The sequence below is a fragment of the Ranitomeya variabilis genome, chromosome 5 (assembly GCF_051348905.1).
Source record: "Ranitomeya variabilis isolate aRanVar5 chromosome 5, aRanVar5.hap1, whole genome shotgun sequence".
NCBI lineage: Eukaryota > Metazoa > Chordata > Amphibia > Anura > Dendrobatidae > Ranitomeya > Ranitomeya variabilis.
In genome coordinates this window covers 52,324,964-52,346,924 of record NC_135236.1, presented here as the reverse complement: position 1 = coordinate 52,346,924, position 21,961 = coordinate 52,324,964, and the positions used below count along the sequence as shown (strand labels likewise).

The window sequence follows — 21,961 nt, the reverse complement described above, 5'->3', positions numbered from 1 at the left end:
TAGCTCCTTCCTCCTGTCACCTTGTGGTGAGAGGGGCAGACTTCAGGTCATATAGCTCCTCCCTCCTGTCACCCTGCATGTCACATAGCTCCTCCCTCCCATCACCCTGCATGTCACATAACTCCTCCCTCCCATCACGCTGCATGTCACATAGCTCCTCCCTCCTGTCTGTATCACTATCCATGTCACATAAATCCTCCCTCCTGTTACCCTGTGGTGGGAGGGGCAATTTCCATGTCACATAGGGTCTGCCCCTCTCACCATAAGGTGACAGTCAGGGGGAGAAGCTATGTCACATGGCTCCTCCCTCCTGACTGTCACGGTGTTGTGGGAGGGGCAGACCCCATGTCACATGGCTCCTCCCTCCTGACTGTCACGTTGTTGTGGGAGGGGCAGGCCCCATTTGACATATCTGCTCCTTCCTGTGCCACACCGTGGTGGGCGGTGTGCTGAAAGCTCATCAACAGGAAACATTTTCCTGAACATAAGACAGATATTTCTGGTTATTCGGATTAGTGAGCCGGTGAGAGACTTGTCAGCACCCCCTCCGCACCACGGCGCCCGCTATGTATTAACATGAACTAGCGAGTTACCAATTACAAGTCAAGGTCCATTTCTGTCTCCCTGCGTCCTGCTGCGCCCATTATCCCACAGTCCGGGCTTTATCATATACCTTTCTGGCGACGGGGCGAGGCTGGGCGGAAGCAGCTTCGCCCTCCATGTAGCTGGAGATGCGGTTGGGGCTGCGCTCATTGCTCTACGAGAGTTAGAAGGCGGCAGAGAGAAGGCGATGGAGAGGTAACATGGAAAAAAGGATGATGGGTTAGAGACCTGGTGACTATGGGAGAGAATAGGACACGAGATGGGTGGAGGACCACCATAAAATGCTACCAAGGGTGACATGACAGTAGTCTAGATCTGCAGTGGTGGTCTCCAGCCTGTGCTGCCCCAGATGTGGTAAGACTACAATTCCCAGCATGTCTAACAGCTGGAGCCCCACGGGCTGGAGAACAGGACGTGCCTAAAGTAATGTGGCTCATACCCACCACAGCTACATACAAGGAACCTGCATGTGCCGCGGTGGGAGACACAAGGAACAAGCTACAGAGAGAGAATGGAGATGGCACAGATGAGGGTCTACACAGGGCATGCATGGGTGGAGAGGCTGGCACATGCATCACACATATATAATGGAGGGCGAGTGCCACCTGTCGAAGCTCAGTGTTGGAACTGGGCTGGGTCCGTCGTTGCACAGATTTTGGACCCCCGGGACAATAAGCCGAGTTCACCCAAGAGTGAGAGCGATCGATCCCCTGCAGAAGAGAGAATTACCAGGAAGAGTGGCTGGATCAGTGGAGGGAAAACCAATGTAACCAGTACAGGAGGAAGGCACACCCAGTATAGACCAAGATGGAAGACATGCCCATAATATACTATGCTCATTCTGAAGAAGGCAGAACGTGATGATGGAAGACACATCCGAGAAGGAGAAGTAGGGTGAAGGTGGAGAACACGTCCAAGGAGGAGAAGAAGGGTGATGGTGGAGGACATGTCGGAGAAGGAGGATTGAAAGGGTGAAGGTGGAGGACACATCCAAGAAGGAGCAGACGGGTGAGGATGGAAGACACGTCCATGAAGGAGGAGAAGGGTGAAGGTGGAGGACATGTCTGAAGAGGAGGAGTAAAAGGTAGAAGATGGAGGACACGTACGAGAAGGAGGATTGAAAGGGTGAAGGTGGAGGACACATCCAAGAAGGAGCAGACGGGTGAGGATGGAAGACATGACCGAGAAGGAGGAGAGAAAGGGTGAAGGTGGAGGACACATCCAAGAAGGAGGAGAAGATGGGTGAGGATGGAAGGCAAGTCCAAGAAGGAGGAGAAGAAGGGTGAAGGTGGAGAACACATCCAAGAAGGAGAGTAATAGTGAAGATGGAAGACATGTCTGAGAAGGAGGAGGAGATTGAGGTGGGTAAAAATCGAAAACGTGTCCAGGAGGCGTAGGAGGGTAAAGATAGAAGATGTGTCCATCGGTCTCTCAGGGAAAGAATGTGACATGGGGAGACTCAGCAGACACTACACCAGGAGGATAAAGTATGAATAAACAGGCTGGACCAAGGCTAGGAGGAGAAGGGAGGATTAAAGACACGCCCAGTAAAGAATATGACACCAGAAGGACGTGGATGAACAAAAGACAAGTCCAGAAGAAGAATGAAGCTGTGAAGGAGAGAGGACCCGAGAAAGATTATACCGGGCACAGAAGGGTGAAGTAGGGATCGATACTTCATATTCAGGAGATTAAACTGAAAGAAGGATGGCAAAAAAAAATTAAGATTTAGGATTGACTAAATCAGAAGGAGGATTAAAGTCAAAGCTTTGTCTAGGGGGGAGTAGGGAACAGATAAACAAAAAAGACATACCCAAGGATATGATAAAGGAAAGAAGATGAAGTATGAGGATACGTTTAGTATAAGAAATTGCCAGGAAGAGATGAAGGGGAATCAGGAAAGAACACAGGGCCAGTATATACCACCCCAGAGAAGAGAGGATAGGCATGGCCGACCAAGGAGGGATAAGAGAGGATGTAGAAGGAACATTTTGAAGTAGTGTATGGATCAGGGAGGAGAACAAGGACAATGAACAAGTAAGATATAGCCAGAAGAGACCCCATCTCGGGGGCAGGGTGGGACTGGAGCATCACGGCCCACCAGGGCAAACGTTCTGAGGACCAACCATCATTATCATCTATTCCACCATGAGGTCTTCAACCTTTCAGGTTCATAATTGTGCCAGAATCAAGGCCCAATGTAGGGTCTCCTGCTATTCTGCCAGTCCGACTGTGCCCAGGAGGAAAACGCCAAGTATTGGCAATGCCCAGGAGATGAAGAGGGAATGTATACCCAGTATAGAAAACAGGCATCAAAGTGGAGACATAGTCAGTAAGAAATAAGACGAGACAGAAGACATAGCCCTGGCTGAGGCCCAGCTGCCCTATGTACCAACGCTGCACGGCCCTGGCACTCACGTCCATCATCTATCCGGGTGCCAAATCCTCATTGTAAGCTGTATGACTGACATAGCGCCACTCTTGTTCCTGGGCAGTATCTGGTATTACAGCTCAGCCCCATTCTTATTATGGTTATTTGGCTGCAATACCAGATACAACCATGGACGACAGTGGCGCTGTTTCTGCCTGGTCTATATAACCTATATAATGGCGGGCCCGTCTTCTGTAGCCTACAATATCCTTTAACACTTATATGTCAGCTCCTTTCAATTCCTCAGAATCTCCCCGAAGCTGTCTGTGACTAGAAACAATCCAGAGTACAGCCCCCAAGATAATATATATCTGGCCGTGAGGTTGTCCCACAGTGCACACTTAGTTGGGAGCCCCCCGTAGTGATCCCCCCATGACTGACGGCCCACATCCGGGCAGAGGTGGTACACCGGGAGCTGGAAATCAGGGAGAACAGACGTATAATACAAGTACAGAGGAGGACGTGAAGGCAGAGAGGCATTACTACAAACAGGAAACCCCCCGCTGAGGCGAGCCGAGCCCCCGCTTCCAGAAATAACCACGGCCCAGATGACGCAGCGTGTACCTTGCCTCCCATGATCTTCTGCACCTCCTCATCGTCTGTGGAGCCCGGCGTAGTGGTCAGATCGGGGTTACTGTTACTAATACTCCGGCAGCGCGCCAGGTTGACGCCGGCGGGCCGCCCCGTGGCACGAGAGAGCGTGGCGGACTGGTACGCAGCGGTGGGTGAAGCGTGGGAAACCGCTGTGGAAAGTGAAGAGGACGAGAGCGTCAGTGAGGTACCGGGGTGGGGGGAGGTCAATAATTCTCACCCTCTTATCTAGTGTGACGGCCATTACTGCAAAGGGTTAATTAAATCCGGGGGTGGGGGGGAAAGTGCTTCAAAACAAAAGAACAACGTGCCATACAAGGCCTCAGCCAGCAGATGGCACCGATGAGACACACTTAGTGCTTGTGGCCACTGGATGATAACAGAGAACAATTACTTCCCAGAAAAAAAAACCAAAAAAACGTTTATACTCAAATATTAGAATTTAATCATATACTGATTTTTTTTCTTCTGTCCCCATGCTTTACACTGCAGCCCTGCTCTATAATGAGTAAGAGCTCTCCAGGACCTCGGCCCACATTAAGGCTCTGCTGGGCTATTAGACTGACACTTACAGCTGCTGAGCTGGGCCGGCATGTCGCTGGGAAGGTGGAAGGCGTAGTACAGGTATGATGCCAGGAGGCCGTTCCTGCCGTGCTGGTCCTGAGAGCCCTCCAGCGTGCGGTGGATCTGGCTCACCAGCAGGGCCACCACTTCAAAGGCCGCCCGGCCCAGGTTCACTGCCAACAAGAATGGGACAGGACTCAGATTGGGCAACATCCCAGTAAATCACGTCACATGCCGGGATCAGAAAGAGTCTGGGGATTTACAGTAACATGACCATGTGCCGGGTCTGCTATACCAGGCGTGACCATGGAGCAGAGGGGCGCAGTTTCTGGAGGAAAAAAAAACAAACAAAAACACAGGCACGCTTTTTCTAATCCTGGAAAACCCATTTGAGACTCCATATGTAAGAATAAGAAGTACTGACCGATCTGCCCCCCGATGATAGGGGGTCTCACGATGAGCAATATGAGCTTATCCAGGAGCTGGTGACAGAAGCAAACAGAGGGGCCGAGGGCGGCGAGGCGCAGGTTGCCCATACTGCTCTTCAGCTCAGACTCCACGTTACTTTCTGTAATGATGACGTCCTTCAGCCGGAAAGGAAAACTCTGCTCCTCCAGCACCTGCACCAGGGTGAAGAACTTGTCCAAATGGGGGTCCTGGAGGGACAGAAAGAAAAGTGGGTGGCTGTAGACATTCATATACACCGAGCTCTCCCTAGTGGTGGCTATGTGGAGTGCTACCCCTGGTGATGGCTGTGGACATTAGGTATGTGCTGAGCTCTCCCTAATGGTGGATGTAGACATTCGTACGAGCCGAGCTCCCCCTATTGGTGGCTGTAGATATTCACACGTGCTGACCTACCTCTAGTGGTGGCTGTAGACATTCATATGTGCAGTGCTCCCCCTAGCGATGGCTGTGGACATTAGGTATGTGCAGTGCTCCCCCTAGCGATGGCTGTGGACATTAGGTATGTGCAGTGCTCCCCCTAGCGATGGCTGTAGACATTAGGTATGTGCAGTGCTCCCCCTAGCGATGGCTGTGGACATTAGGTATGTGCAGTGCTCCCCCTAGCGATGGCTGTGGACATTAGGTATGTGCAGTGCTCCCCCTAGCGATGGCTGTGGACATTAGGTATGTGCAGTGCTCCCCCTAGTGATGGCTGTGGACATTAGGTATGCACTGAGCTCCCCCTACTGATGGCTGTAGATATTAGGTATGCGCCGAGCTCCCCCTAGTGGTGGCTGTAGATATTAGGTATGCGCCGAGCTCCCCCTAGTGGTGGCTGTAGATATTAGGTATGCGCCGAGCTCCCCCTAGTGGTGGCTGTAGATATTAGGTATGCGCCGAGCTCCCCCTAGTGGTGGCTGTAGATATTAGGTATGCGCCGAGCTCCCCCTAGTGGTGGCTGTAGAGATTCATATGTGCAGAGCTCCCCCTACTGGTGGCGTAGATATTAGGTACGCGCCGAGCTCCCCCTAGTGGTGGCTGTAGACATTCATATGTGCAGAGCTCCCCCTACTGGTGGCTGTAGATATTAGGTATGCGCCGAGCTCCCCCTAGTGGTGGCTGTAGACATTCATATGTGCAGAGCTCCCCCTACTGGTGGCGTAGATATTAGGTATGCGCCGAGCTCCCCCTAGTGGTGGCTGTAGACATTCAGACTTACGGTATGTACTGTATGAAGGGAAGCAGAGAATTTGGAGACAATGGGCAGATCATCAATGTAATAATGGCATTTCCCTATCATAAATGTATTGTGGCAAACACCTATTTTATATAAATTTTCTCATGCCACTTTTTTCTATACATTTAATAGTGGGCGAGCCTTACGAGGGTCCTTTAGCTCCCTTTTATAAATATAAAAAAAACATTGGGGGAAAAAAATGTCTTTCGCCAATGCCAGATTCAGAAATTTGTTATGGGGTCCTATGATTTTCAGGTATCCCCAGCACTATTGCTGACCAGTGACAGTACTCCACCTGTGTGTGCACCGAGGATGCCGCCACCAGGTCCACCGTGAAGACGGCTTTATGATTATCCACCCACTTCATCCCCGGGAGCTGGACCTGTAGAACAAGTGGGATTATTACTGATCCTCTGCGGCAATCTGCAGGACTAAGTATGCCGACTAATGTCTCCCACCCATATGGCGGACAGACGGTGCCGTCTGTGTACTCACATCAGGGGTCAGGACCGAGTAACTGGGTGGTGGTTTTTCCAGAGACACTGGAAGTGAGAAAGATCCAGATCTCAGGCGGCCATGTTGCATCAGAGGGATCCACTGTGAAAGAGACACAGATTTATATGGGCATCTTAGAGGGATCATTCTCAATAACCCTTCAGGAGCCCACCAGGACTTGGTGAAGATCCAGGGGTGTCTCGCTCACCGTATATCCTGCGGGGGTCTCCAGGGACGTGGTCTGGTTCTGCCGGCAGCTCACATGGTAGAAGGTGAAGAGAAGGTGATGGTTTTCCGTCAGATTTCCCGGAATTTTCATCTTAAATTCTTCATAAAATTCCGGAGATCTGAGAAAGGATTGAGACTCCGATTAGGCGTGTGGGAAGTAACTGGGACTGTGTTCAGTCTATTGCTCCCTGTTATCAGCCACCCATTATAATGACTTGGTCATTACTGGTATATAAAGATGGCCGCCACCACACAGAGGACAGATCCAACTCACTTATTATGATAGACGATGGCGGTGTAACTCTCGGTGTAGAACTCGTTGCAGCTGGACCTGCCGAATATCACCTGCGAGGGCGGAGACCGGGCATCAGTACGGGGCGTTCAGCAACATGGCGCCCACTCTCCCTTCTTACACTCACCGGCAAGGCTTGGTTGGGGTCCTCTCCAGCCATGAACTGCACCTTTATGGCGATGTTCCTGACCGATCCCTGGCGGCTGCTGAAATTGAGGCACTTGGGGTAGACGTATAGAAGGTTCCTGCGGAGACGGAGGGAAAGGAAACATGGAGAACCAGATACCAAAGCAGAGACAGGACTGATCATTCCAGGGCTAAAACAGAAAATGTCTAAGCTTCTAGGTTTGATAAGCGGCATCATAAGTGTGATAACCGCTTATCTCCAGAGTTCATGGCTGGTGGCCACACAGCTCCCTAGATGGTGGCCACACAGCTACCTAGATGGTGGCGATAGGGGCCTTCACCGAGGCGCTGGCTGACAAAGCAACCCATCGGCCATCAGCGTGACAGCAGCAATCTGAGCCAGCTCCGGTCACTGCTGTATACTCAGCAACATGGTGCGGGAAGGGGTTAAATAACCATAATATGGTCAGATATTGATCCTTTCTCCTATACTCTGAAGCATTTTCGGGTGGGAATGATAAATCGTAACTTTGGCACAGAGCGGGGTATGCCATGGATGCCAGTGGACGAGCTGCGCCAGCCGTCATCCCTCCTGCATGATGTGGGCACAGTCACAGAGGCCAATGAGGAGGCAGCAGACGGCGTCACCTCTGGGTAACCCCGGGGCGAGGTCACCTGTGTTTACCTGGCAATGACACCAGACGGGAGAGGACGGGTGAATGAACTTATGCAACAGCTGAATGAATGGGGACGAGTCTGACATATAAATGTATAGGTTACATATACAGAGAGCGGCTACGCTGCCCGTCACGTAATATTATATAATATAGCTTAGAGCTCGATCGAAAGAGTGCAGATCAGCCCAGATAAGCGGTGGCCTCTCGCCCTTCTCTTCCAGGTCCGACCTGCTGTAATCTCCAGCCCGGCTTACACAATCCGGCACCTCCTCGCTCACACCCACCTCTCGGGTGCCTTTAACCCGGCATGCAAGCCGCATCAGCCTCCTCACTCTGCCCGGCGCCCATTCCCTGCTGTGCCATGCTGCTCGTGCTCCTCATGGTGCTGCCGCTCTCTCTGGGTGAGGAGCAGAAGACGCCGGCCATGCAGGAGGACTTGAACGTGCTGGTGTACGGGACGCTGCAGCTGGGGCAGGCGCTGAGGGACACCTACAGCTCCACCAACGACAAACTTCAGAGGATCGCCGGCCGACAAGGCAAGATGGAGAAGAGGATCGAGAGGCTGCAGGCGGAGGTGTCCAGGGCGAGGCGAGAGGATGGGAGGATTGGAGAGGAGGTGGACAGGCTGCAGGTAAAGTCCAAGCTGGGCGACCATCTAGAACGCCATTGTTGGTGGTCATCTTTCCCCGAACAGTAGAAGCCTCTCTGTGATTTCCGCTTCCCTTCGAGTGACTCATCGAATTCTCCCATGATGTCATACATAGTACAATGTTCTGATCTCCTGACCTCCCGGGCAGAGAGAAGAGCACGAGAGGAGATCACTCTCCCACAGAGCGGCGGAGGATCTGCGAGACGCCCAAAGGGAGTACGCAGCGCTCCAGAGATGGGTGCACGATCTGGAGAAAGGGGTGCGAGCTAAGGAGCAACGTCTTCCTGACCTTAAGGTAAGAGGCACCACAGGGTCTATAGAGCGATGATTTACATTCCCGGAGTCCCCCCACCGCTATAACGAGTCCACCAGAGGGAACCCATGCTCTTAAAACCATGCATACTCACACCTGTGACTGGGCTCCCTCTGGCTCCTTTATCAACCCCATTAATAGTTCATTTGGCTGAATATATCTAAACATCCCTCGTCCGCTTGGGAAGCAAAAGTGAGCGGGATATAATGTTCTAACTGGTGAAACAAGCCAGGTAACTGGGAATACTGGAACAATAAAAAGGAGTTCTCCGCTTTGGACAATTCATAGTTTTCACCAGGTTGCAGCTGGTGTTAAATTTCCCTATAGCACCCCCGCAGGGGAAATGGAGTATTACACTGTTCTAACTCAAAAAATCAATGGGCTATATGTGTAATACAGAAGTGGTCGGGTCCTCCAGGAGGAAGACGCTCTACATTGCTGCTCTCCAAGTGTCATGACCTATATTGTCCAGTGAACGTCATGTAGTCGTGGGGGCCGGTTAGAAGGGCCCAGAATGCCAGACAGAAGTGAACCAGCGTCCTAATATATGTTAGACCACTAATTTTATATTCCGGAGAACGCCTTGTGTGGGCATACGAGTAACTTCCTCCAGATGACGCCCGCTTTGTTTTGTTTTTTTCACTATAGGAGCGTGTAGAACAGCAAAATCTGATCCTCCAAGTCATCACGGAGGAAACGGCGCGGCAGAAGAAGCAGATGACGGAGCAGAAGGAGCGACTCCTAAGCGTCCTCAGACAAGTATGTGATCGAAACTTCTCACAGTTCACCTGGCCCTAGAGTCGCATATTCACCCCCCCCCCCAAAAAAAAATAAAAATAAAAAAAAAACATTCTATATATATATTTTAGATATATACACGCACACACACACATATACACACACATACACACACATATATATATTTTGTTTACTTTAATAACTTGCTTGTGTTCCTTTAAGGGAATCAAGTCATGTTAAATATGCAGAAAAGGTGCGGCCAGCATGTTGTAGAGCAGGAGGTGCTGAGCAGATTGATATATAGTTTGATAAGAAAATAGAAGAAATATTATTTTTTTTGTTTATTCTGGGTGTAATAGTCAAGAGGGCGGTCCTATTGATAGATAAGACCACCCACTTGACTTTAAAAAATATTATCCATATATTATAAACACACGTTAAATACTTTTAAAAGGGAAAATATTTTTTTTGCGCATTCCAGGCTCAGTAGTCAAGTGGGCGGTCTTATTCATCATCAAGACCTCCTACTGGACTCCTAAAAGGGGTTAAAAAAATGTAAAAAGGTTTTACTGAATCTTTTTCAATAAATTTATCTATTAATCAGCTCTGTAACACGCTGCCCACCCACAGATCGGACTGTATGTTCTGTATGACAAGTTCCCTTTCAGAAGGTAACCTTAATGTCGGTATCTAAAAAATGACCAACACCGATTCAATGACAAACCCCATATAATTTTTTTTTTTTCTTCTTACCAGGCCTCTGCTATTGGTTCTAGTTGAGAAAGAGCCCCAAGGGCCATTATTCTACCGGGTCCAGGCCCCTGTGACCATAAACTAAGGACAACACGCTGTGGATCGTGGCTTACCATTCCGGGGCAGCTAGTAGCCAGAGTCATGATGGCGTGAGAAGTAGACGCTACTATCCCACCACATTATATACTAATGTAGACATCACAATGGACTGTAAATATGAAGGACAACCCCTAAAGGAAGTCATTACTGTGCCCATAGCGGTTCCCATAAAGTAAAACATTTCCCATGGATCTGCCTCTGCAGATTTCATTAAAGGGATATTCCCATCTCCAAGATCCTATCTCAATATGTAGTGGGTGTAATAATAATAATATTAGCAAATACATCCAATTAGAAATGTACTATAGTTTTTCTGATTCGCTATGTTGCTTACTCCATGTATGGGCATTGCAGTAGCTTAGGTATCCATGGTTACGACTACTAACAACTGTCACTATATGAGTGGTTGTAACCATGGATATTTAAGCTACTGCAATGCCCTGCACATGGGGTAAGACGTCGTCAATCAAAGAACTACACTATATTTCTAATTGGAGGTATTTAATAATATTGTTATTACATCTATTACATATTGGGATAGGATATTGGAGATGGAATACCCCGTGAAGTATTTTCTAGCATTGTATTCATGCACCAGGAGGTCCAGGATAAACGACGCTCTAGTATATGCATGACTAGCAGTGTATGGACTGATGTATATAACTGTACGGTCTTTTTTGTACGGATTTTGGCATATATCGGAATATTATAGCGCTTCCCGACAGTAAGCGAGAAGCTGGGGTATTATTTATTTTCTACGAGCTTCTGAGTAAATGATAATAAAGATGGAAAAAAAAAAAAAAATTATCAATAAAATATTAGCCAATAATGATGTGTCAGTGGCCAGCGGAAACTTATCTTCCTCGATAGCCAACTCTGGTTTTAAAAGTATCGGTAAATTTATTGTCCTATTCTTTCTTTAATGTGAAATCGCAGGTTATTCTCTGTTATCAGCCAAGAAGATGTCTGAAGTGGTGAGAAATGGACGACTATCACCCAGGAGTCGTGCACATGGCCGCCATTAATCAGCCTCTCGTCATAAAGACCTTTAAAGGCAATGATCACAAGAGCTAAGGATTTGGGTTTTGTTTTTTTAAGAACCCCAATAATAATAAGTCACGGTGGGTCTATCCGATGGGGACGGCGGTCTTGGGAGATAGCTGTGGGCCAGATGCCCTTATTAATAACTTGGTGCTGCCTCCAGATCTTCTCTTGTGCTGCACGCAGACGGCAGTCACAGAATAGACTACAAGGAGTGTGAGGTGTCATGTCGCCTATGGGTCCAGTGGGGTCTCGCGTGCTATCCGGAGGGGTGCTCTGACCTGTAGGAGGTGTAGGGCGAATACACGTCCCGCGGAGTGATCTCCAGGATCTCTTTGGTGGGCCGCACACGCGGATCCGGATACGGCTTCACATGACGTAGTTCAGGAGAAAGGCAAAACTGGGGGGTCTCCGGAGCAGGCGAGACATCGATCTTCAGCTGAGCTAAAAACAGGAGATTTCTGGGCTTAGATACACATACTCCGCGGACACACAGTATCACACATGCCAAGCTCAGATACTGGGGCTCAGCAGACTGTATCGCATGCTAAAGGCTTCAATATGGCGACTCTTTTCAGATGGTACCACAAATGACAAGCTCAGGCACCTATGTATCTGAGCTCGTTATATGTGATACCATCTGTAACAGAGTCATCATATCTAAGCTCCTCATGTTTGATAGTCTTGGCTGAGCCTAACACAGCTTAGATGCAGCAGCTCAGCAGGCAGAAGCACACACAACAGGCGGCTTAGATACACATGCTCGGAAGACAGCATCACGCATGATAAGCTTAGATGCATCAGGCATAAATATAGTGACTCAGTTACAGACAGTATCACACAATGTGCTGAGATACATTGATAGTCTTTGCTTAGCGTACTGATCTCAGCACAATGTATTATACTGTCTATTAAACAGGAGATTATTGATGCATCTAAGCTTATCATGTGTGATACTGTCTTACGAGCATGTGTATCTAAGCCTCCTGTTGCTATCTCGCGTGTTTCTGCCTGCTGAGCTGCTGCATCTAAGCAAAGGCTAACAAAGTGCCTGAGCATTACACATGACAGGCTTAGATAGACTTGTCATCAGACAGTATCACACAATAGGATTGGATACACATACACGGCAGACCGTATCATACAAATAATACACCTAGGTACAGCAGCTCAGTGGACACATCATAGGCTTAGATGCACTTGCTCATCAGACAGTATCACACATGATAAGCTTAGATGCACTTGCTCATCAGACAGTATCACACACACACGTCACCTAGATAACCAATGTTCACCGGTCAGTATCACGCAGGATGTGCTTAGATACAGCGGCTCAGCAGGACCACCGACGCTCGCTGGGGTCTGACAAGGACTGTGTACAATGTCCCCCCTCACCGGTCACTGGCCGCAGTCTCCGCAGGACCGAGGTCGGTCTTTTCATATCAGCCAAGAACTTGTAGAGATCCTCATCGCTCAGACGATCTCCTTCCTGTGAAGATGACAGAGCGGCATGGCTTATCCCTACTGACCCCATCCTCCTTCTCGGCAGCGGACAGTCACGGGGTCGGACGTTTCTCACCTGCTTAAAGAAGTTGGTGACGGTGAGCGTTGCTGGTCGGAAGGAGTTAAACCCGCACACGTCATCCCCGACGCTGAGCCTCTCGAAGGCTTTCTTCTTCCTTTCATTCCACGTTCCCTTCCTTTCTGTGAAGGGGAGAAGAATGGAGACGATGACATAAAGGTCACAGGAAACATCTGCTAATGGCCGAGACGGAGGAGCGCTAATTCAGGGAAGACGCGTCAGGAGTAGTCAACTGGGAAAATGGGGCATCGGACCATTGTGACCAGTATGGCTGTGACCTTAAAATTTTCCAGTCTGCCTTAAGCGATGTTACATCTGCCATATAATGAGCCGTGTACACAAAGTCTAAGCGATGTCTGTCCATTTCAATAATCCCCGTTTTAGTGAACATTTTTTTTTTTTTTTTTTTTTTTACATCTAACAGACTTGAGAAAGGGGTTAAACTCCCTTTAAAACTTTTCTGAAGACGTTGGGGCGGCTGCATAAATGCATTTACATTACCGTGACTGCCCCCCCTCGATAAAGTTGTCGAAAACCACACCTATTCTGGGAATAAGTAAGGTCCCGATGACCCTTATAGAATTATTCTTACCGCTCTCAGAGTCGGAGTCTCGATCCGATGTCACCGCGCTGTTGATGATGTTCATCAAATGAATGGCCGTCCAGGCAAAAGGCATACGGTACCGGCCCAAACGGGAGCAGAACTGTTCCGCCTGCGCCCTCAGCTTGTCCACTTTCTCCTTGTTCTGGTGCCGGAAAGGAAATAGGGAAAGAGGATTTCTGCAATGTGACTCCAGATTCGATGCAATATATTACATTAGGTTCGGATACGTATGAGAAGGTCATGCCCAAATAAAAACACACTCGAAACATATGTAAAAACCCTGACAAGTCGGAAGTTAAAGGGTGCGTGCACCCCATTAATAAATACCATATACTGAACTATACCCAAGAGCCGCTCCCCAAGTGACCTCTTAGTAAAGGAACCCCCCTAGAAAGGAAACCCTGTCCCCATAGTTGTTAGGAACTCTCCCCTAGAAAAGAAACCATCTCCATAGTTGTTAGGAACTCACCCCTAGAAAAGAAACCCAGTCCCCATAGTTGTTAGGAACTCTCCCCTAGAAAAGAAACCCTGTCCCCATAGTTGTTAGGAACTCTCCCCTAGAAAAGAAACCGTCTCCATAGTTGTTAGGAACTCACCCCTAGAAAAGAAACCCAGTCCCCATAGTTATTAGGAAATCACCCCTAGAAAAGAAACCCTGTCCCCATAGTTGTTAGGAACTCTCCCCTAGAAAAGAAACCCTGTCCCCATAGTTGTTAGGAACTCACCCCTAGAAAAGAAACCCAGTCCCCATAGTTATTAGGAAATCACCCCTAGAAAAGAAACCCTGTCCCCATAGTTGTTAGGAACTCTCCCCTAGAAAAGAAACCCTGTCCCCATAGATATTAGGAACTCACCCCTAGAAAAGAAACCCTGTCCTCAAAGTTAAGAACTCCCCCCTAGAAAAGAAACTCTGTCCCCATAGTTATTAGGAAATCACCCCTAGAAAAGAAACCCAGTCCGCATAGTTGTTAGGAACTCACCCCTAGAAAATAAACCCTGTCTCCATAGTTATTAGGAACTCTCCCCTAGAAAAGAAACCCTGTCTCCATAGTTGTTAGGAACTCACCCCTAGAAAAGAAACCCTGTCTCCATAGTTGTTAGGAACTCACCCCTAGAAAAGAAACCCTGTCTCCATAGTTATTAGGAACTCTCCCCTAGAAAAGAAACCCTGTCTCCATAGTTGTTAGGAACTCACCCCTAGAAAAGAAACCCTGTCTCCATAGTTATTAGGAACTCTCCCCTAGAAAAGAAACCCTGTCTCCATAGTTGTTAGGAACTCACCCCTAGAAAAGAAACCCTGTCTCCATAGTTGTTAGGAACTCACCCCTAGAAAAGAAACCCTGTCTCCATAGTTATTAGGAACTCTCCCCTAGAAAAGAAACCCTGTCTCCATAGTTGTTAGGAACTCACCCCTAGAAAAGAAACCCTGTCTCCATAGTTATTAGGAACTCTCCCCTAGAAAAGAAACCCTGTCTCCATAGTTGTTAGGAACTCACCCCTAGAAAAGAAACCCTGTCTCCATAGTTGTTAGGAACTCTCCCCTAGAAAAGAAACCCTGTCTCCATAGTTGTAAGGAACTCTCCCCTAGAAAAGAAACCCTGTCCTCAAAGTTAAGAACTCCCCCCTAGAAAAGAAACTCTGTCCCCATAGTTATTAGGAACTCTCCCCTAGAAAAGAAACCCTGTCTCCATAGTTGTTAGGAACTCACCCCTAGAAAAGAAACCCTGTCTCCATAGTTGTTAGGAACTCTCCCCTAGAAAAGAAACCCTGTCCCCATAGTTGTTAGGAACTCTCCCCTAGAAAAGAAACCCTGTCCCCATAGTTGTAAGGAACTCTCCCCTAGAAAAGAAACCCTGTCCTCAAAGTTAAGAACTCCCCCCTAGAAAAGAAACCCTGTCTCCATAGTTGTAAGGAACTCTCCCCTAGAAAAGAAACCCTGTCCTCAAAGTTAAGAACTCCCCCCTAGAAAAGAAACTCTGTCCCCATAGTGTCAAGCAGCTGCCGCTAAAGCAAACACAATCTTGTTTGTGATGTATAAAAAAAAAAAAAAAAAAAAAAAAATAGTATTCTTGATTATCTCACCATCCAGGCAGCAATATTGAAGGCCATCATATAGTATCTCACCTTGATGCCATCACTCTCCTTTAGGACCATGTAGGGTTCACAGCACTCCCCTATGTCCCCCTGCTGTAGGACCTTCTCCAGCTGGAAAACAGATCATACAAATCAGTATACATACGCACATCAAACAGTGGCCAATATGGAAAATGGAAGAAGTCCCACAACTCCTCCCTTTATAATCCCCCCAAAAAGGAATATCAATAGAACAACCCCCCCACCACCACCGCTGCGGCCACCACCCTGTGCACCTTGATGACGAGAAATATGTCAGGTGATGGGTATGTGATGGAGAAGATGGCGGATCTCGCGAGGGTGGAGGGCGCTTGGTGGCCACCTTGTGTCCGCAGCAAATTTTTCATGGTGTCTGAGTTCAAGTCGAAATGAAAGCTTTCCGATATCTGAGGATAGAGCAAAATTAAAAATGCAAATTATATATATCAGTATGTAAAAAGGGTGTTACAGAAGCAGCTGCCATGAGGCACAATTGGAGACCCCTTCAAATTTTTAGAAAAGGGTGAATATCTTGCTGCCGTCAAACAGGAGCACTTAAATTTTCATTATATATATATATATATATATATATATATCATATAAAGTCATCTCATTTACTGCAGAATGTTTCTAAATTAATTTTTGGAAAATTGGAGCTCATAGTACGAGTCTAATTCCAAAAACTGACCTTTTTCTTCTCTTTAGCATCATACAAGGCCATGACACAAAATATCGGTTCAATCTCAATCTCAAACCTAAGAGAGAAAAATATAATATATTAACACAAAAAAAACAACACAAAAAACATACAAATGTCAAAAGGAAAAGTGGAGACTAAAACTCACTTAAGCGATATACACTTCACTAAGATTCTCTGTCCAAAGTGCTCCTTGGGTACGTCGGGAATAGTGGAGCGTTCAACAGCTTCATCCTACAGAACAAAACCATGGAAAAAAAGAAACTGTAAAATAAATAATACAGGGTTAAATGGGTAATAAGAGGATGAAGAGCCAGGTTACTGTAATAAGAGGTTACAGGGGTAATAAGAGGATCAGGAGCTGGGTTACAGGGTAATAAGAGGATCAGGAGCCGGGTTACAGGGTAATAAGAGGATCAGGAGCCGGGTTACTGTAATAAGAGGTTACAGGGGTAATAAGAGGATCAGGAGCCGGGTTACAGGGTAATAAGAGGATCAGGAGCCGGGTTACAGGGGTAATAAGAGGATCAGGAGCCGGGTTACTGTAATAAGAGGTTACAGGGTAATAAGAGGATCAGGAGCCGGGTTACAGGGTAATAAGAGGATCAGGAGCCGGGTTACAGGGTAATAAGAGGATCAGGAGCCGGGTTACAGGGGTAATAAGAGGATCAGGAGCCGGGTTACAGGGGTAATAAGAGGATCAGGAGCCGGGTTACTGTAATAAGAGGTTACAGGGTAATAAGAGGATCAGGAGCCGGGTTGCAGGGTAATAAGAGGATCAGGAGCCGGGTTACTGTAATAACAGGTTACAGGGTAATAAGAGGATCAGGAGCCGGGTTACAGGGTAATAAGAGGACCAGGAGCCGGGTTACTGTAATAAGAGGTTAGAGGATAATAAGAGGATGAGAACCCAGTTTACTGTAATAAGAGGGTACAGGGTAATAAGAGGATCAGGAGCCGGGTTACTGTAATAAGAGATTACAAGTTAATAAGAGGATCAGGAGCCGGGTTACTATAATAAGAGGTTACAGGGGTAATAGGAGGATCAGGAGCCGGTTACTGTAATAAGAGGTTACAGGGTAATAAGAGGATCAGGAGCCGGTTACTGCAATAAGAGGTTACAGAGTAATAAGAGGATCAGGAGTCGGGTTACTGCAATAAGAGATTACAGAGGTAATAAGAAGATCAGGAGCCGGGTTACTGTAATAAGAGGATACAGGGTAATAAGAGGATCAGGAGCCGGGTTACTGTAATAAGAGGTTACAGGGTAATAAGAGGATCAGGAGCCGGGTTACTGTAATAAGAGGTTACAGGGTAATAAGAGGATCAGGAGCCGGGTTACTGTAATAAGAGGTTACAGGGTAATAGGAGGATCAGGAGCCGGGTTACTGTAATAAGAGGGTACAGGGTAATAGGAGGATGACCAGGAGCCGGGGTACTGTAATAAGAGGTTACAGGGTAATAAGAGGATCAGGAGCCGGGTTACTGTAATAAGAGGTTACAGGGTAATAAGAGGATCAGGAGCCGGGTTACTATTATAAGAGGTTACAGGGTAATAAGAGGATCAGGAGCCGGGTTACTGTACTGCAATCAGAGGCTCAGGCAGTCACATACAGTATACCTGCGCTCTCCTGGCAGTTGTAGTGCTCAGTATTACCTCATCAGGGGCAGGGTATAATGACAGGATGTGGGGGTGTCTGCTGTCCCTCCTCTGCTCCTCATTGATCCTGTCCATCTCCTCAGGAGGGGCTCTGTCTAGAAGGTTCGCTAATAAGGGGTCAGGTGCAGAGTTCTTCAAATCAAATATACTGGAGGCCCAGCTGCCCCGCGGGGTCTCATCCATGGATACTGACGCCCTTTTTTTTTCCTCCTGTGGAATCAAGGGAAAATATGAAGTCTATGTTAATAATGACGTGGACATGGCGTACATCACCCATCACATTTCAGCCTTCCACTAAAGAAGGTTTTAAAAAAAAAAAAAAAAATGATGCCCCTCTTACCTGGCGTCTACACACAAAAAAATATAACAGTCAATGGTTTTCAGTTGCTCATCCTTTTAACCCCTTAAAGACCAATGGGAACTAAGTGACAAAACAACATTGTGCCCAAATTTAACTTTTTTCTCCCTCTTTCGGCTTCCCCTCAGGGTCCCCCCGGCTGTGTCTGACACCCCTACGGCCATGACGCCACAGATGGGTAGACTGGGACACAACATCTGTCTCCACAGAGATGAAGAAGTGGACGGGGTAGGGCCTGCAGGGAAGAAAATATCAGGCCTCATTTTTCAAAACGGTTTGCCCATAGCAACCAATCAGAACTCAGCTTTCATTTTACCACAGCAGTTTCGGAAATGAAAGCTGGACTGTGATTGGTTGCTATGGGAAAGTACATCTTAATCCTATAGCTACAACCACCATACATGCTTATCGCATGTACTCACAACATGCCTGTAGCGGGCTCAGGAGTTGAGCACACGCCATACAGCGCAGGGTGTCAGCTGTGTTGTACAGCCGGTACCCGAGATTAACTGATGCTAGCTCTGATTACAGTAGTTTAACCTCTTAAATGGTGTAGTCAAGCTTGACAGCGACATATCAATGGCTTCATCATGGAGGATCGCTGTTCTGCTAGCCATTAGCCCCCCACACAACAGTCAGGGGCCTACTATAGTCCCCCATGTTTGCCTGTGGTTAGGCCTCATAGGAGGCACCCAGTTTTCCAAGACAGTCCATTAAATAGGTGAACGCGGGTTCAAATTGTAATTACAAAAAAATATCTCAATAAAAAGGCAACACAAGCAAATCTTTGGTTTATATAGTAAAATGGAGAATTTTCTTCAAAACTACAACTGGTCTGGCTAAAAAAAAAAAAATAATATAATACTATTATACAGATAGGACCAGAAATATTTAGACAGTGACATAAGTTTTGCCATTTCAGCTGTTTATCAAAATATATTCAAGATAATTAATACGAGCTTATAGTGCCCTCTCTCAGCTTTAATTTGAGGGTTTTGGATTAAAGGCTTAGGAATTACAGCTCTTTAATACGTGGCTGCCTCTTTTTCAAGGGACCAAAAGTAATTGGACAGATATCTAAAACGCTCTTCAATGGGCTGCATTTGCTATTCCCTCATTAATCCATCATGGATTAAGCAGGTAAAAGATATAGGGCTCACTCCAGGTATGGCATTTGCATTTGTAAGCTGTTGCTGTGAACCCACAACATGCATTCGAAGAAGCTCTCAATAGAAGAGAAACAGGTCATCATTAGGCAGAAAAATAAATAAATCAAGCAGAGAGATAGCATAAATGTTAGGAGTGGCCAAATCAACAGTTTGGTATATAATGCAAAAAAAAATAAATAAAAATGCACCGAGCTTGGAAACGTAAAAGGGCATGGACCTCCACTGGTGGGCGATGGAAGAATCCTTTCCATAGTGAAGATAAAACTCTTCACAACATCCACGAAGTGAAGAACCCTCATCAGGAAGTTGGTGATTCAGTATCTCCCATAAGTCTACCATAAAGAGAAGACTCCATGAGAGCAAATACAGAGGGTTCACCACGAAAAAACCCGTTCACGACCTTGGGGTTTTCCGTTTACGAGCTTCTATTTTTTTGGTCCCCTTCCTCCCAGAGCCATAACTTTTTTATTTTCCCGTCAATATGGCCATGTGAGGACTTGTTTTTTGCAGGATGAGATGGACTTTTTAACGACACCATTAGTTTTACCATATAATGTACTGGAAAGCGGGAAAAAAAATTCAAAGTGCGGTGAAATTGCAAAAAAAGTGCAATTGTTGTTTGTTTTTTTACCATGTTTACCAAATGCTAAAACTGACCTGTCACTATGGTGTCTAAATACTCAATGATCTGGAGAATCAAACATGCATAAGTTGATTTTTATTTAAATGGTGAAAAAAAAAATCCAAAATTTGTAAAAAAAAACATCCAAAAAACACCATTTGCATTGCATTTTATTGCAATATTGCGGTGACCAAAAAAAACATAATTCTGGCGCTTTGATTTTTTCTCTCGTTCCTCCTTTTACCAATCGGATTCATTCTAGTTATATTTTGATAGCTCAGGCGTTTCTGAACACAGCAATACCAAATACCGTATGTTTATTTTTTATTTTGAATGGGGCAAAAAGGAGGTAATTTTATATTTTTTTAATATTTTTTTTTCTACTTTTTACATGCTTCTATAGCCTTCTTAGGAGACTTGAAGCTGCAGTCGTCTGATCGCCTGTGCCACACAGAGCTATACTATGTGCAGCAGAATTGATCATCTGCTATGAACGCCGGCCAAGGGGCGGCATTCATAGCAGATCAGCAATGACAACCACAGCGGTCACATGCAGACCCCGGGTTGTCATGTCAACTCTTCGGCACCCCGCAATGATATAACGGACGCGCCGATTGGCGGGATTAGTGACGGACTTCCAAAGGAGCCATGTTAAATGCCGCTGTGGAAAATTGACAGCAACGTTCAACATGTTAACAGCTGCGGGTGGATCGTGATTCTTCCACCAGCGGCTGTTATAGGCACATGGCAGCTGATCAAATCAGCTGTCGTGCCGGAAAACATGATTCTGTCACTGTCCAAATGTTTCTGGACCTAACAGTATATTATTAGTTTTATTGGGACCTTTAGTGTAAAGGGCAGAAACTCTAACAGTGAGACACAGGCTGCCTTGTAATATATGACAAACATATGACATACCTGCTCCTCAGCACTTGGCTTCTCTTCGGGAGCCTCATCCAGCTCATAGATCTGTCGGGTGAGGTTTTTCTGACGTTGTCTTTGGCGCTCGGCAGTGATCGGGGTGTACGCTGTGCTTTGTTTCTGTGACCTGAAAGGTGGTAAGAGGGTGACAAGTTCTGCGTGTGACTGATATAACAGGGCTCCTTTCACCAAACGAACCCTTACAAAGAGCGTGCACTCTATATCAAACATTACATCTGTTTCCTCTGCTTTTTGGAAAATCTCATTTTAGACAACCCAACTTTACTAATTGATGATATATACTGGGTGTACATATAGAAATGGAAAAGGGAAGACTGACAAATCAAACGTCTGTTCAGAATACCCCATATAGATTAGAAGAGTGGTTGTCAACTTGTGGATCTTTAGCCATTGCATGCTGGGAGCATAGGGTGTGTGTGTGTGCTCTGCAGGCGATCACTTACCTCCTCTGGGCAATCACCCAGTCGTGCGTATACACCTTTAACGCATCTCGGACACGAGCGTCTAGCTTTCTGTTAAAGAAGAATGGAGGGTGAAATTAAAATGACTGAATTGAATACAGTCTATGCCTGAAAATTAAAAACAAAAATCATAAACGGGAGGAGGGGTGGTCGATGACACAGGAAATATTAGGAGATGTTGGATGGGATTCTCACATAGTTGCAGGGGGCAGGGGTGTCTGGACCCCCAGATGAAGTAGGGTTGACGCGCGTCGGGGACCGAGATGGAGTCCGACATGGTGCCACATTCTATTTTTGGGTATGTCTGACTATAATACATCTCTATCTTTTTACTATTAACTTAATTTTGTGTATTACATTGCACCAAAATTCTATAGTTACAACTTTCAGAACTGCATTGTAATTAGCTTTGTGGATATATATATATGGTACCCGTTATCATTATTCCTACCCCTTGTATGGTCTTCATT

General features: G+C 46.7%; 2 protein-coding genes across 8 annotated transcripts in view; one reads left to right on the top strand and one right to left on the bottom strand.

Moving 5' to 3' along the window:
- The window catches only part of DOCK6 (dedicator of cytokinesis 6), a 58,425-nt gene that overhangs the window by 17,527 nt on the left and 18,937 nt on the right, over positions 1–21,961 (bottom strand). For 4 of the 6 annotated variants that reach the window (XM_077261966.1, XM_077261965.1, XM_077261967.1 and 1 more), the window contains exons 4-24: positions 21,474–21,542; positions 21,007–21,136; positions 17,937–18,149; positions 16,428–16,513; positions 16,271–16,337; positions 15,840–15,989; positions 15,595–15,675; positions 13,459–13,612; positions 12,864–12,988; positions 12,680–12,773; positions 11,566–11,728; positions 7,016–7,133; positions 6,871–6,941; positions 6,577–6,715; positions 6,369–6,470; positions 6,169–6,255; positions 4,614–4,845; positions 4,198–4,362; positions 3,599–3,777; positions 1,209–1,313; positions 674–757 (exon numbers count right to left, since the gene is read on the bottom strand). In XM_077261966.1, coding sequence (XP_077118081.1) covers positions 674–757; positions 1,209–1,313; positions 3,599–3,777; positions 4,198–4,362; positions 4,614–4,845; positions 6,169–6,255; positions 6,369–6,470; positions 6,577–6,715; positions 6,871–6,941; positions 7,016–7,133; positions 11,566–11,728; positions 12,680–12,773; positions 12,864–12,988; positions 13,459–13,612; positions 15,595–15,675; positions 15,840–15,989; positions 16,271–16,337; positions 16,428–16,513; positions 17,937–18,149; positions 21,007–21,136; positions 21,474–21,542 — 2,614 coding nt within the window. The remainder of the gene's footprint in view (positions 1–673; positions 758–1,208; positions 1,314–3,598; positions 3,778–4,197; positions 4,363–4,613; positions 4,846–6,168; positions 6,256–6,368; positions 6,471–6,576; positions 6,716–6,870; positions 6,942–7,015; positions 7,134–11,565; positions 11,729–12,679; positions 12,774–12,863; positions 12,989–13,458; positions 13,613–15,594; positions 15,676–15,839; positions 15,990–16,270; positions 16,338–16,427; positions 16,514–17,936; positions 18,150–21,006; positions 21,137–21,473; positions 21,543–21,961) is intronic. The other 2 variants (XM_077261969.1, XM_077261970.1) reach the window with 2 other exon arrangements.
- On the top strand, positions 665–11,073 carry ANGPTL8 (angiopoietin like 8). Of its 2 annotated transcripts, none has more exons than XM_077261975.1 (5): positions 665–798; positions 7,913–8,322; positions 8,489–8,635; positions 9,302–9,412; positions 10,148–11,073. In XM_077261975.1, exons 2-5 carry the CDS (start codon positions 7,999–8,001, stop codon positions 10,169–10,171), a joined length of 606 nt encoding a protein of 201 aa, XP_077118090.1. In that variant the 5' UTR covers positions 665–798; positions 7,913–7,998; the 3' UTR covers positions 10,172–11,073. The 2 variants fall into 2 exon arrangements, with proteins under 2 accessions (XP_077118090.1, XP_077118089.1); XM_077261974.1 differs by lacking the exon at positions 665–798 and adding an exon at positions 3,675–3,812.